This window comes from Suricata suricatta, chromosome X (genome assembly GCF_006229205.1).
Source record: "Suricata suricatta isolate VVHF042 chromosome X, meerkat_22Aug2017_6uvM2_HiC, whole genome shotgun sequence".
Taxonomy (NCBI): Eukaryota; Metazoa; Chordata; class Mammalia; order Carnivora; family Herpestidae; genus Suricata; species Suricata suricatta.
In genome coordinates this window covers 97,261,772-97,275,535 of record NC_043717.1, presented here as the reverse complement: position 1 = coordinate 97,275,535, position 13,764 = coordinate 97,261,772, and the positions used below count along the sequence as shown (strand labels likewise).

At 43.9% G+C, this 13,764-nt stretch overlaps 1 protein-coding gene across 1 annotated transcript in view; it reads right to left on the bottom strand.

Annotated features, from left to right (window-relative positions):
• LOC115283515 (transmembrane 9 superfamily member 2-like) overlaps window positions 1-13,764 on the bottom strand; it is an 86,863-nt gene that overhangs the window by 41,009 nt on the left and 32,090 nt on the right. Inside the window, exon 8 of the mRNA XM_029929708.1 lies at window positions 1,695-1,774. Coding sequence (XP_029785568.1) covers window positions 1,695-1,774 — 80 coding nt within the window. The remainder of the gene's footprint in view (window positions 1-1,694; window positions 1,775-13,764) is intronic.

Here is a 13,764-nt window from a genome sequence, read left to right as displayed (position 1 = left end):
AAGTACATTCCTTATTATGCTATAACCATGAATACTAACAGAGATTAGCCCCCACAGTGTTTCTGGAGACCCTCTGGCTTCCCAATCTTTTTGGAGAAACCATTTAAATAAATTTTACCTTGAAGAGACTTCTGGGGGTGTGACAAAATGGGACCTGGACAGTTGCCCAAACAGAAGACTCTGGAAAAGCTACCATATGACCATAATAATGAGAAGGAGGAGGGAGAGCAGGAAGATGAGAAGAAGGAAGAAGTCTAGAAAACTAGGAGTGGGGGGTGGTATTCTCACTTAAAACGCACTGGGTATATAAGGAGGACCATCACCTCAAAAGACCATAGTCAGAATCACGCCGTCTTCGCTCACTTTCCTTTTTCCTTTCATAGCCTTCTTCCACCTCAAATGGAGCTACCAGCCTCCCCTCCCTCAGCACTTGGCCACGGTCATGCCCAGCCATCTCCTTCTCAGCTGCTTCCCCCCTCCATGTCAGGCCGAAGCTTCTACTTCTGTGGTTTGGCCCTGTTGAAGATTCCTGAGGAATCAGACACTTGTCCTCAGAATCCACTAGAACAGAAGCCTCACGGAAGCAGAAGTCCGTCTGCCTCCCTCCCGCCGTCCCAGGGCCCAGCGGAGACGAGGAAGCACGCGGGCAGAATGCACAGCCCTTTCCCTCCCAGACCTTGTCTCCACACAGCCCGCCTCACCCCTGCCCTGCAGAGGGAATGGTGCTGGAAAGGTTTTGTTTTCTTTTTCTTTTTTAATTTTTTTTATGTCCTTATTTTATTTTGAGAGACAGAGACAGAGACTGAGCAGGAAAGGGGCAGAGAGAGAGGGAGACAGAATCGGAAGCAGGCACAGAGCCTGGCACAGGGCTTGAACCCACAGACTGTGAGATCATGACCCGAGCCAAAGTCAGCCACTTCACCGACATAGCTGCCCAGGCGCCCCAAGGTTTTGGTTTCTCACGTGTAATCCCTTCCTCTTTCTCCCGGCCCCCTTCCCGGTCAGTGAGATGTCCTGGCCTCCCTCCACCCCGGCTGGTTACGCCTTCGCTCAGACTGTCTGAACCCAGGAGCGCAAGTCTCTGTTGTGTTTTCCTCCCGTCCCTTGTGCATGTGATGTCCCCTTCCTCAGTCACACCGGGCCACTTCCCGCCCTTGTGCTCTTGGAGGCAGCAGGCACCTCTGAGACATCTCAGGCGCTTTCCCTTCAGCATGAGCATGCGTGTATTTAAGACAAATCTGCCTTTTCCTTTTTCTTTGTGTACGTGGACAGGTGTGTGAGAGGAAGGAGAGGGAAAAATGTCACTCAGGATCATCTCTGGTAACAAAATAACTTTTTAAAACACATAGGTACATAGATCTCATCGTTCCTGGGTTTGAGCCCTGCGTCCGGCTCCTTGCTTTCAGCACAGAATTCTCTCTCTGCCTCTCTCCCTTTCTCTCTGCCTCTCCCTTACCCTCGCTCTTAAAATAAATAAACTTTAAAAAATACATATGTATATATAATACAAATATATATTTACATTTCCCCCGCTGAAGCTATGTACTCTTACATAGGGGCACCTGGCTGGCTCAGTCAGAAGAGCATGAAGACTCTTGATCTTAGCATCCTGAGTTCGAGCCCCATGTTGGGTGTAGAGGTTACTAAAAAAAATAAATAAATTTAAAAATAAATAATAAAAATAAAGTACTTACCTAAACCACTGAATGTTGGTATGAGGCATGGACTCCAAAATATAATCCCATCTAGATGCCCATTTGATGCTTTTGTTTTCCTAAAAAACAAATATACAATCATATGACCAAACTTCTACTGACTTTTTCTAGTTATAATCCTAAAACAGACAGAAAGTTATTCTGCATATATTTTTGCCTTTTCTTTACTACTAAATTCATAGAATAATAAGATGTACCCTGACATTTTTATCTTATTTTTACTAACTGATATTTTCTTCATTTCAGGAAGGGACTAGGAAGAAGGTACTTTTAGCTTGCCACCGTTCACCAGAAATAGCACCTTTAAAAAAAAAAACAGACTGTTTGTTTGTTCACGTATTTATTTAATCTCTATACCCAACATGGGACTCGAATTCACAACCCCAAGATTGAGAGTTATATGCTCTCTGACTGAGCCAGCCAGGTACCCCTACATTTTCATATGTTAAGTATTTTGACATGTAGTATCAACAAGTTTATAAAAAAAGATGCTTTGCTTTTAAATATTGTAGTTTTCAATACTGAATAAACCACAAGAAAATACAGTTACTGGGGGGCCTGGGGGCTCAGCCAGTTAAGCATTCAGCTCTTAATTTTGGCTCAGGTCATGATCTCATGGTTTGTGGGATCGAGCCTGGAGCCAGGCTCTGTGTTCACAGCATGGAGTCTCCCTGGGATTCTCTCTCTCTCCATGTCTCTCTGCCTTCCTCATCTTCTCTCTGCCCCAGCCCTGTTCTCTCTGTCTCAAAATAAACAAATAAACTTTAAAAAAGAAAGAAAATGCAATTACCAATCAAGTTGTTTCGGCAACTGTGATCAAACTCAAACTGTCAGTAGCTTTCTTACAAAACATCCCCAGGAGAGAAGTTCTGACCCGGTAATCCTCAATAAACACTTACACCATTAATACAGTGTAATCACCCCTCAAATCAATAACATGCTCTTAGCAAAAGTAAAATGCTGTATAAATTGACTAAGTAATGCTTGAAATGACTTATTATTTAAAATTGGGTGTTAGGTGTTTAAGTGTTTTTTCTTTTCTGGAGTTTAGAGTTGGAGTATGGAGAAAAATCAATGTACGCTGCTTTTTTTTTTTCTACCTTTTTTTTTTATGCTCCACACTCAGCATGGGGCTTGAACATATGACACTGAGATCAAGAAACACATGCTCTACTGACAGAGCCAGCCAGGTGCCCCTAATGTATACGCTTAAAAAAAAACGATCAATTTTATTTGAGTTTTAATTCTATGATGGATTTTAGTTAAAACCTGATGACCAGGTTAACTACTAATGCCGGGGTGGGTTCACATCACATGCTTCCTGATGTGTGCAGCATCACATCAGGGATACAATCCGTGCCAAGAGTGTACAGCCCGAACCTGGTCATGAAGACCCATCAGACAGGGGGCGCCTGGGGGGCTCAGTCTGTTAAGCATCCGACTTGAGCTCACCTCACAGTCCATGGGTTCGAGCCCCGTGTCACATTCTATGCTCACAGCTCGGAACCTGGAGCCTACTTCAGATTCTGTGGCTCCCTTGCTCTCTGCCCCTCCCCGGCTTGTGCTCTGTCTCTCAGAAAAATAAACATTAAAAAAAAGAAGAACCATCAGACCCAGTTTGCTGGTCATCCTACAGACGGTAAAGTCTGTACTCTATAAAAATGTCAAGGATGTGAAAGACAGAGAAAGATCAAACAACTGGTCCAGGTTGGAGACCACAAACAAAACAACACAGACTCCTAGATAGGATCTCAAATCATAAAGGGAAAAAGTGACATCATTGGCCAGCTGGTGACATTTGAATGGATTGATGTGAAGTGATGTTAATAATAGCAATACAGATTCCTGATTTACAGAGTTATGTGCTAGTTAGATGCTATCCTAATAGGAACGTGAACTTGTTTGGAAGAAAGTCTCTGGGGTGTTTAGGGTGAGAACATGTAGTTCTCAAAAGATTCAGAGGAAGAGTAATCATAACACACACAGAGAGAAGGTGAACCACGGAGTAAACGAAGTAAAATATTAGCAACGGGGGGGGGGGTCTGATTAAAGGCACCAGGGGAGTTCTTTGTGCGGGCAATCCATCTGTACTCTGAAACTGTTTCCAAATAAATTATTATTTAAAACCCATAAATAGGAAATCAGAATTTACAGATAAATCAAGGGATAAAATATTCATTGCCTGAAAGCATGCATCTTAGCTATTCGATTAAAATACTGGTCCTGTATGAGGCGCTTGGGTGGCTGTCGGTTGAGCGTCTGACTTCGGCTCAGGTCATGATCTCACGGTGTCTCCTTCTCTCTCTGACCCTCCCCTGCTCTCACTGTCTCTCTCTCTCTCTCTCAAAAAATAAATAAAACATAAAAGAATTTTAAAAAATAAAATAAAATACTGGTCTGTAGTCAAATGTGACTTAATTTGTAAAAATTTGATTTACAGGCTTCTCTTCACCAGCCTATCCATGGCCTTAAGCAAGTTAACTCATACCAAGTCTTTCGAAAAGAAGAGATACTTTCCAATATGCACCATGAAGTTTGAATTTTAAATACAGAGCCTAGAAAAACCTGCAGTTGCTAAGCCTAATAGTTTTTCACCAAACAATGCCATCTGCTGGAAATAACAGACCATAACACACAATACTCGCCTACGAAAATAAGGAAGGATTTAAAGCTCCTAAGGCACATTTGATAACAAAATGAAAAACGTAGAAAGATAACTAAGTGGTGGAACGTACTGTCTTAATCCACTGAAGACTAATGAGCTCTTCTGTTTCTTTACGTGGACAAGTTGCAAAATTTTTTATAAGACACAGCAATTTGCACAAAATCATAGGAGGTAAACAAGTCCTTAACGTTTGTTGACGTTGGAGGCACAAGTTGCAAAAGCAGAAACAAAACCTGACTTCTTTATTTTATGTTTTTTATTTATTTTTGAAAGACAGAGAGAGACAGTATGAGCAGGGGAGGGTCAGAGAGAGAGGAGACACAGAATGGGAAGACAGGCCCCAGGGGCGGAGCTGTCAGCATAGAACCCCCCAACGCAGGGCTTGAACCCACAAACCGTGAGATCATGACCTGACCTGAAGCTGGATGCTTTAACCAACTGAACCACCCAGGCGCCCCAAAACCTGACTTCTTGATTCCTGACACAGGACCCCACGATAGATGTCACTCAAAAAACTATTCATGCAGGACTTCAAAGAATCAAATAGGCAGATAACTGGGGCTTCTTTTGGTGCAGGTGATTTCACCAGGGGGAGCAGCACCCTGGAAGGGGCATAACGAAAATGTGTAGGGATGCTTCTGGTATTAAGCAGTAGAGAACTCCAGACCCACCGCACTGCACTAGGGACCAGCACAACTCGAGATTGAGAGACATTTCCAAATGCCCCACTCAACATGGTGTGAGTGGGAAACCCTCGTGATTAAGATCCGTGCCTAGATTCGAATTCCATTTTACAGATAAAGTATTTTCACGCATTTTTAATATACATTGGTTTTGGTGTTTTTTTCAGGGAATGCAACTACCATGTAAACTGACCAAAAAAATGGTACTATGTTTGGTTTGAAGGTTTTTTTCCACCAGTGTTTTTTTTTAAAGTAATCTCGGGGTGCCTGGATGGCTCAGTCGGTTAAGCATCCGACTTCAGCTCAGGTCATGATCGCATGGTTCGTGAGTTCGAGCCCCACATCAGGCTCTGTGCTGACAGCTCAGAGCCTGGAGCCTGTCTTCGGATTCTGTGTCTCTCTCTCTCTCTCTGGCCCTCCCCTGCTCGCGCTGTCTCTCTCTCTCAAAAATAAATAAAACATTAAAAATCTAAAAATAAATAAATAATCTCTCTGCCCAACACGGCCCTCAAACTCATGACCCCGTGATCTAGAGTAGCATGCACTACCAGAGGAGCCAGCCAGGCACCCCTGGTTTGAAACTTTACCAACATTGATCAACATCTCAGAAAATCATGCCATCTCTTGGAAAGATATGGTACTTGAGCTACCAATGGACAATATTCTCATGTTCCTTGGCATTTGTAGCCCTGACATTGGCAGTGATCATACACATTGGTGCATGCATCTGACAGGGACTGAAATACATACTGAAATACATGCTACTTTATTAAAAATTACTTTCTTTTTACTGGGGCGCCTGGGTGGCTGAGTTAAGCGTCCATCTTCAGCTCAGGTCGTGATCTCGCAGTTCGTGGGTTCGAGCCCCACGTCGGGCTCTGTGCTGACAGCTCAGAGCCTGGAACCTGCTTCGGATTATGTATCTCCCTCTCTCTCTGACCCTCCCCTGCTCACACTGTCTCTCTCGGTCTCTCAAAAATAAATAAAAAACATTAAAAAAATTTTTTTTAATCTAGGTCTCTTAACTCAGTCCATTGGCCTTCCCACAATGCCTCACACACCTCTCTTATAAAACCTTCTTGGCTAATTCACCTGCCATAATTCCTTCCCGACTTAAACTCACACCATGTATTTACAGAAGCCCTGTCGAAAGCCTGGCCTCTCTAGTCAAACTAATCTTGGTTGATAATCCTTTACATTTGGGACTTTGGCAAGCAGCTTTCCCTCTAGAAGTCTCAGTTTTGTTTTATTTCTTTTCATGTTTATTGATTTATTTTGAGAGAGCGAGAGTGGGGCAAGTGCAGAGACAGGGGAGAGAGAGAATTCCAAGCAGGCGCCGCGCTGTCATTGCAGAGACCCCATGGGGGCTCAATCTCACGAACTCTAAGACCATGACCTGAGCTGAAACCGAGAGTCAGACCCTCAAATGACCGAGCCACTCAAGTGCCTCTCGATTTTATTTTCCATAACATGGACATTTAAAATAGTACCTGCATTCAGAGGACTAGTGTGAACAATGTAGGTAGTTATTTGTCAAATAAATGCATGCATAAAAGGCCTTCACCCAGATGTTAACCTTTATGACCCATCCTTCAATAACTTCTGAATGTAGTTGTAATATAAACTCCAAACTAAACCCATTTGGGAACATGAATCATTTTCTGGAAACATAAAGAACACAAGATGCTTTTTTTGAGACAGAGACACAGAGAGACAGAGAGAGCGTGTGCGCACTAGTGTGGGAGAGGGGCAGCGGGAGAGGGAATCGGACGCAGGCTCCGAGCTCAGGTGGAGCCTGACACAGGGCTCAATCCCACAGGTCAGGGATCGTGACCTGAGTGGAAATCAAGAGACCGACGCTCAACTGACTGAGCCACCCAGGTGCCCCACAAGATGCTTAATGAAAAACCCAAAAAGAATTTTTCAAACTGATTATATTGCCTCTTGACTTTTCTGTAGCAAGTGACTACCTGACCAGGGGCTCAGGCCCACAAGCTCGCCAATGACGTGGGCCCTACTTCCAAACAGCAGCTTGCAGGTCCCCGCACAGGAAGTCCGAGGAGGTCTCAGGTGGCAGACGAGGCCGCAGGGAAGGGGAGTTCACAATCGAGGAGGCGGAAAAGCCTCATATGCTGCATGGTGCCAAGGTCTCTAAGTGCTATGACATATGCGTGGAGTTTGGCTTCCTGTTCCTGTTCCCTCACCCCATCCCTGTGTCAGGATCGTGCCTCCCCCTCCCCACTGGCCTGAGAATGACCCTGTGTGCCAGAGGTACACAGAAGGCTTCCACAATCTGTACTGGTTGAGACCGTGTGGTCCACCCAGCCCAGGGCCTGGAATCCATCCACACCACAGGACCTGGCGAGGTTTTCTGTACTGAAGATGAGAAGCAGCAGAAAGGCACAAAACAAGAAGCGTGGGCCAAAGGGAAAACTCCCAGGAAACATGGAGGTCTAGATCTTTGCCAAGGTAGTGGCCCTGAGTCAGATGTAGCTATTCAACACTTCAAATGTGGCCAGTCCTAAGTGAGATGAGCTCTAAGTGTCAAGTACATTCCGGGCTTCAAAGACTTGGTATGAGGGGCGCCTGGGTGGCTCAGTTGGTTAAGCCTCTGACTCTGACTCAGGTCAGATCTCACGTTCGTGGGTTTGAGCCCCTCATCAGGCTCTGTGCTGACAGCTAGCTCAGAGCCTGGAGCCTGCTTCCGATTCTGTGTCTCCTTCTCTCTCTGACCCTCCTCCTCTCATGCTGTCTCTCTCTATATCAAAAATAAATAAAAACATTTAAAAAAAAGACTTGGTATGAACCTTAAAAAAAAAAAACCACAAGGTATTTCTTTACTGAAACAAGTGCTATCCACACTACATTCCAGTTAATGAATTTGTGTCTCAGGGTCCCCCCGGGGGGTCAGTCGGTTAAGCGTCCGGCTCTTGGTTTCAGCTCAGGTCATGATCTCACGGCTTCATGGGTTCAAGCACCACATTGGGTTCTGGGCTGGCATCGTGGAGCCTGCTTGGGATTCTGTCTCCCTCCCTCTCTCTGACCCTCCCCAACTCATGCTCTCTCTGTCTCTCTCAAAAATAAGTAAATAAACAAAAAGAAATAAATTTTTGGGCCACGTGGGTTGCTCACTCGGTTGAGCAACCAACTTTGGCTCTGGTCATGATCTCACTGTGGGTGAGTTCGAGCCCCTTGTCAGGCTTTGTGCTGACAGTTGAGAGCCTGGAGCTTGCACCGGACTCTGTCTCCCTCTCTCTCTGTCCCTCCCCTGCTCACGCTCTGTTTCTCTCTCTCTCTCAAAAATAAATAAACATTAAAGATAAATTAAAAAAAAATAAGTATCAGAATTTCCCATTTAAATAAATAAAAAAAATATGTCTCTCACGGGGGGATGGATTATCGGTTTTGACAGTACATGTATGCTAGGGCTGAACAAATAAATCAGGGGTGCCTGGGTGGCTCAGTTCACTGAGCGTCCAACTTCAGCTCAGGTCACAATCTCATGGTTCATGGGTTCAAGCCCCTTGTCAGGCTCTATGCTGACAGCTCAGAGCCTGGAGCCTGCTTCAGATTCTGTATCTCCCTCTCTCTCTGCCCCTCCCCCATGCATGCTCTGTCTGTCATCAAAAATAAATTTTAAAATGGTAAAAAAAATTAAAATGCTGAGTGAGGTAGACTCAGTCAAAAGATTTCTTTATTTGGAGACTTTTTCAATAGTTTAGTAATGGGCTTTGTGAAGCTAAGAAAGGAAGTCGTAGAGAATAGCGTTTTCCAAACTTGTTTGACTAGTGTTCTAAGGAATGTAGTGGGAAGATCTGATGTGCACCATGATCTCCGGGTTAAAAAGTATTTTTCAGCTCAAAACCATAAAATGAACAGCACCAGAGATATGCGACTGCCTCTCTTCCTTACACTCGTGCCCACCTACCACGGCTTGGTGTTTTCTCACCGCACAATCTCACTCTTTACGTGCATGAGTTCCTGCTGTCTATAAATCAAGGGCTCCTGTGTCCCCAAGAAGCAAAGAGAAGCAGTGTGTCTACTACAGGCTAGGCACTATGCTAAATGTTATATGTTAGCTCACAGTTCTCAGAATAATCACAGGAGGTGATGATTTCATTCCCATTTTGCAGATTAAGTTCGCACAGCTAGTAAATGTCAGAGCCAGGATTCCAACTCAGGCGTGTCTGGCCCTTTGCATCATGCCACTTATTGAAGCCAAGGGCCTCCTAAGAACCCTAAATGAGTTTCTTTTTTTTAAATGTTTATTTATTTTTGAGACAGAGCACAAGCAAGGGAGAGGCAGACATAGGGAGATACAGAGTCTGAAGCAGGCTCCAGGCTCTGAGCTGTCAACACAGAGCCCAACGTGGGGCTCGAACCCATGAACTGTGAGTGAGAGAGATCATGACCTGAGTTGAATTCGGACACATAACCAACTGAGCCACTCAGGCCTCCCGAACCCTAAATGAGTTTCAATGAGAAGGAAAGAATTCCCTCTTCTGGAAAAGCTTCCTAGAGTAGATGGGTTAAGGAACAAGGGGTTGAGGGCTAACTCTAAATAAGGCGATTTTCTAAATTCCCCCATTTGGTACAGCTGCATCTGAACTTGAGCCACAGTTGCTTCCTAATGGGCAGACAGTCCACTAGCGCCATACCATGTAGGCTCCAGGTGTGAATCTGACCTTCAATTTCGATGTGCTCTCCCTTCGCTTTTACTGTAAACATAAAAGTTCCTGCATTTAAGTTTTTTTTTTTTTAATTTAAGTATGCTCCATGCCCAACACGGGGCTTGAACTCACCACCCTGAGATCAAGAGTCGCATGCTCTACCAACTGAGCCAGCCAGGAGCAACACTGCATTTAAATTTGTAATAGCTGATGAATAAGTGATAAAAATGTAGAAGCGGTTCAGTTCTTTGATCAACTCCTGATAACAGCTTAGACTTTTAATAATATTCGCAAGGATTAGGGAAAGGTTATTTTAATTTCTTCAGGGAGTATTCCATTCCTTCCCCCAGATTACCTTTCTGTATTTCATCCAGAGATCAGAGGTGAGTGGACTGCACGTACTGGACTAAGCAACTTGCCTGTTTTCACCAAGTGTACTTTGGGGAAACGTCAGGATGTAGGCGCAGGTAATCCTACCCTCTGGCTGGATGAGACAAAGCACACTCGCATTTCTAACATAAACGTTTCTCATTTTCTACAGAGTAACTCTGCACAGAACACATAATAGACCTTTAGTAGAGAAAGCCAGAATGGTATAGTAGAAAAGCTATGAGTTTGGGGGCCAGACAGCCCCGAGTCTGAATATCACTTTCACCTCCTGTAAGCTATGATCCTGAGAAAATTACTCCACCTTGCTGGGCTTCAGGATCCTCATTTATAAAATGGATATAACCACATAGGTGCCACATAGGGATGAAAGCAAGGCATCCCTAAGCTGGAATTGCTTTCAGAAGGAGATTAGGAAAAATCGGCGGGCTGACAAGCTGAGCATGAATTGTAAATATTTGGAGAAATTTGAGGCCTAATCCCAAATAATGTGACTAGAGCTTGGTCTCAGGAAGGCACATCTAAAGCTTCAAGAAATAAGTCATTTATACCAAATCAACTATGATGAAAGCTGACTCAAAAAACTGAGATATAGCCTTAAAAAAACTAAAAAGAGAAATGCATAAATCTATACAGTCTTAAAAGCCTTTCCCTATAAAAGGAAAGCCCCAAAGTTCATCTTCTGGTGAAACGCCTCTAATACTGTCCAGGACTCAGTCCCTAACTCGTGAATATAAACATCTGGTCCATGGGCAAGCAGACAGCTAGAGTGCAATGAACATCATCTTTTAAAACCCACGTCCCTCTGCTCTGCGGTCCTATGTCCGCCACCAAACTTTTTATTTATGCCATTCTATTTCTATTTGCTCTCGTATATCATTATCACCGGCAGATGCACTAACCAGCTAACATGAATGGTATGGTCCCCTGGCATTTATATTTCTCCATGTCGATTAATAAATTGGTATTCTGGTTTATATATTGGACCCTTAGGAGTTTGTTTAATGTGAATCGATCTCCATTTGGGATACTCTCAGAATTAAAATTCTGAAGCAAGGGACGGCTGGGTGGCTCCATCAGTTAAGTGTCTGACTCTTGGTTTTGGCTCAGGTCATGATCTCATGGTTTCGTGAGTTCGAGCCCCACATGGCTGAAAGTGCGGAGCCTCTGCTTGGGATTCTCTGCCTCCCTTTCTGTCCCTTCCCCATTAGCACTCTCTCTGTCTCTCTCAAAATAAATAAATAAACATTAAAAAATAAATAAATAAAATTCTGAAGCAAAATTTTAAAACACTGACAAAAACCTAGTACTGCTGAGTATGTGAGGAAACAGCACATCCTCAGGCCCAGCAACTTCTCTGGACGAGAACTTGGTAATGGGTTCTCAAACTGTGTACACCGTTTTACCTAAATAATCCTGCTGCTGGGAATTTAACTTCAGGAAATAATCACTCAAGAAAAAAACGTAAGAATGTTCATTAAAGCACTGTTTATAATAATTAAGAATTAGACAGTCAGGTTGTTTTTCTCAATGGAGCATTAAATAAGTCAATTATGGCCTACACTATACAGGATGTGACTCTGGGGCACTTGGGTGGCTCAGTCAATTGAATGTCTGATTCTTCGTTGTTAGTTCAGGTCATCATCCCTGGGTCACGGGATCGAGCCCCACATGGGCTCCACACTGAGCATGGAGCCTGCTTAAGATTCTCTCTCTCTCCCTCTACCCCTCTCTCTGACTCATGCACTCACTCTAAAATAAAAATAAATATTAAAAATAGGGGCACCCAGGTGGCTCAGTCAGTTAAGCGTCCAACTTCGGCTCAGGTCATGATCTCACAGTTCAGATTGATGAATTCAGATTGATTAATCAGATGAGTTCAAGCCCTGCATCGGGCTCTGTGCTGACAGCTCAGAGCCTGGAGCCTGCTTCAGATTCTGTGTCTCCCTCTCTCTCTGCCCCTCCCCTGCACATGCTCTGTCTCTGTCTCTCTCTCAAAAAGGAATATACAATAAAGAAAATTTTTTAATTAAAAATTAAAAAATAAAAAGGAGGATTTGACTCTATTGACATGGAAAGGCATCCATTACATACACATGAAGTGAAAATAGCACATGTAATATCTTGTTTGTACAAAATTGTATATTTTTTGGCACCACAGGCAGTGTTTCCCTGGCATGTTCTGAAGAACATTATACCCCCGTGAGTTCGGCCATGGTCTATGAAATGCTATGTATTATAATCATCTTTTGAAAGTTCAGTGGGTTTTTTTTATGTTTTTATGTCTTTATTTTATTTTGAGAGAGAGAGGCAGAGAGTGAGCAGGGGAGGGGCAGAGAAAGAGGGAGACAAGAATCTGCAGCACAGAGCCTGACATAGGGCCCAAAGCCACGGACTGTGAGATCATGACCTGATCCGGAGTTGGACGCCCAACCAACTCAGCGACCCAGGCGCCCCTGAAAATTCAGTGTTTTTTTTTTTTAATTTTTTTAATGTTTTATTTATTTTTGACACAGAGAGAGACAGAGCGTAGAGGGGGAGGGGCAGAGAGAGAAGGAGACACAGAACTGGAAGCAGGCTCCAGGCTCTGAGCTAGCCGTCAGCACAGAGCCTGACGTGGGGCTCGAACCCACAAACCTGAGATCTGACCTGAGCCAAGGTCAGAGGCTTAACCGACTGAGCCACCCAGGCGCCCCAAATTCAGTGTTTTTTAACATAAAGAATACTCTCAATGCCATTGTTTTAGCATCGCTTACCCTAGCATTCTCCAAAATAACCTCATTATAGGATCCATTATTCACCTAATACCTTTTAAAATACAAGGCAAAAATAAGGGACGCCTGGGTGGCTCAGTCAGTTGAGTGTCTGACTCCTGGTCTTGGCTCAGGCCATGATCTCACAGATCGTGAGTTGAAGCCTGCGTGGAGCTCTGCTGAGCCTGGTTGGAATTCTGCCCCTCCCTCTCTCTGTCAAAATAAATAAACTTAAAATAAATATAAAGAAACGGAAATATAAAGTAAAAACAAATAAAATACGAAGCAACTAGTTTCCAGAAAAACCTTTGGGAAACACGGGCATCAGAGAGCTGTTAGATTAGCCACCAAAACGTTAATAGTCAGTCTGTATGTCTATCTAGCCACCCAAGATACATGCCACTTCATAAAAATAGCTACTTGCGAAAAAAAAATGTCATGTGTAGAAACAATAATGAATGCCCTATGTTGAGGACCTACTCTGTGTAATGCTAAGGTCTTTATATATTCTGAAAACGGGGATCAAATGATGTGAGAAGAAATCGAACCTGAGATCACACAACTTACGTCCAGCTCATAACTGTCCAAGCCTCAATCTGAACCACAGGTCAGTATGAGCCCGAGGAGGACGCTCTTGTCACTATGTATACTATACTCTGCCTCTTCCACAACACGCTCTTCTGTTAAGGTCCCACTTGAGCAGCCGGCCGGCCTGCCAACCGCAGGCAACTCTGGTTTCCCACATACTTCTTTCAACCCTCCGATGAAGCGAGAGAAAGTAAATTCCCTGGCACAGTAGCTGAAATGTGGTAGGGGTGATGCAGAATTCCTTTAATGAATGGTGGGAATGAAAGAACTTACCTCCTTTCCTGGGCTGTTGGCTGGGTTATA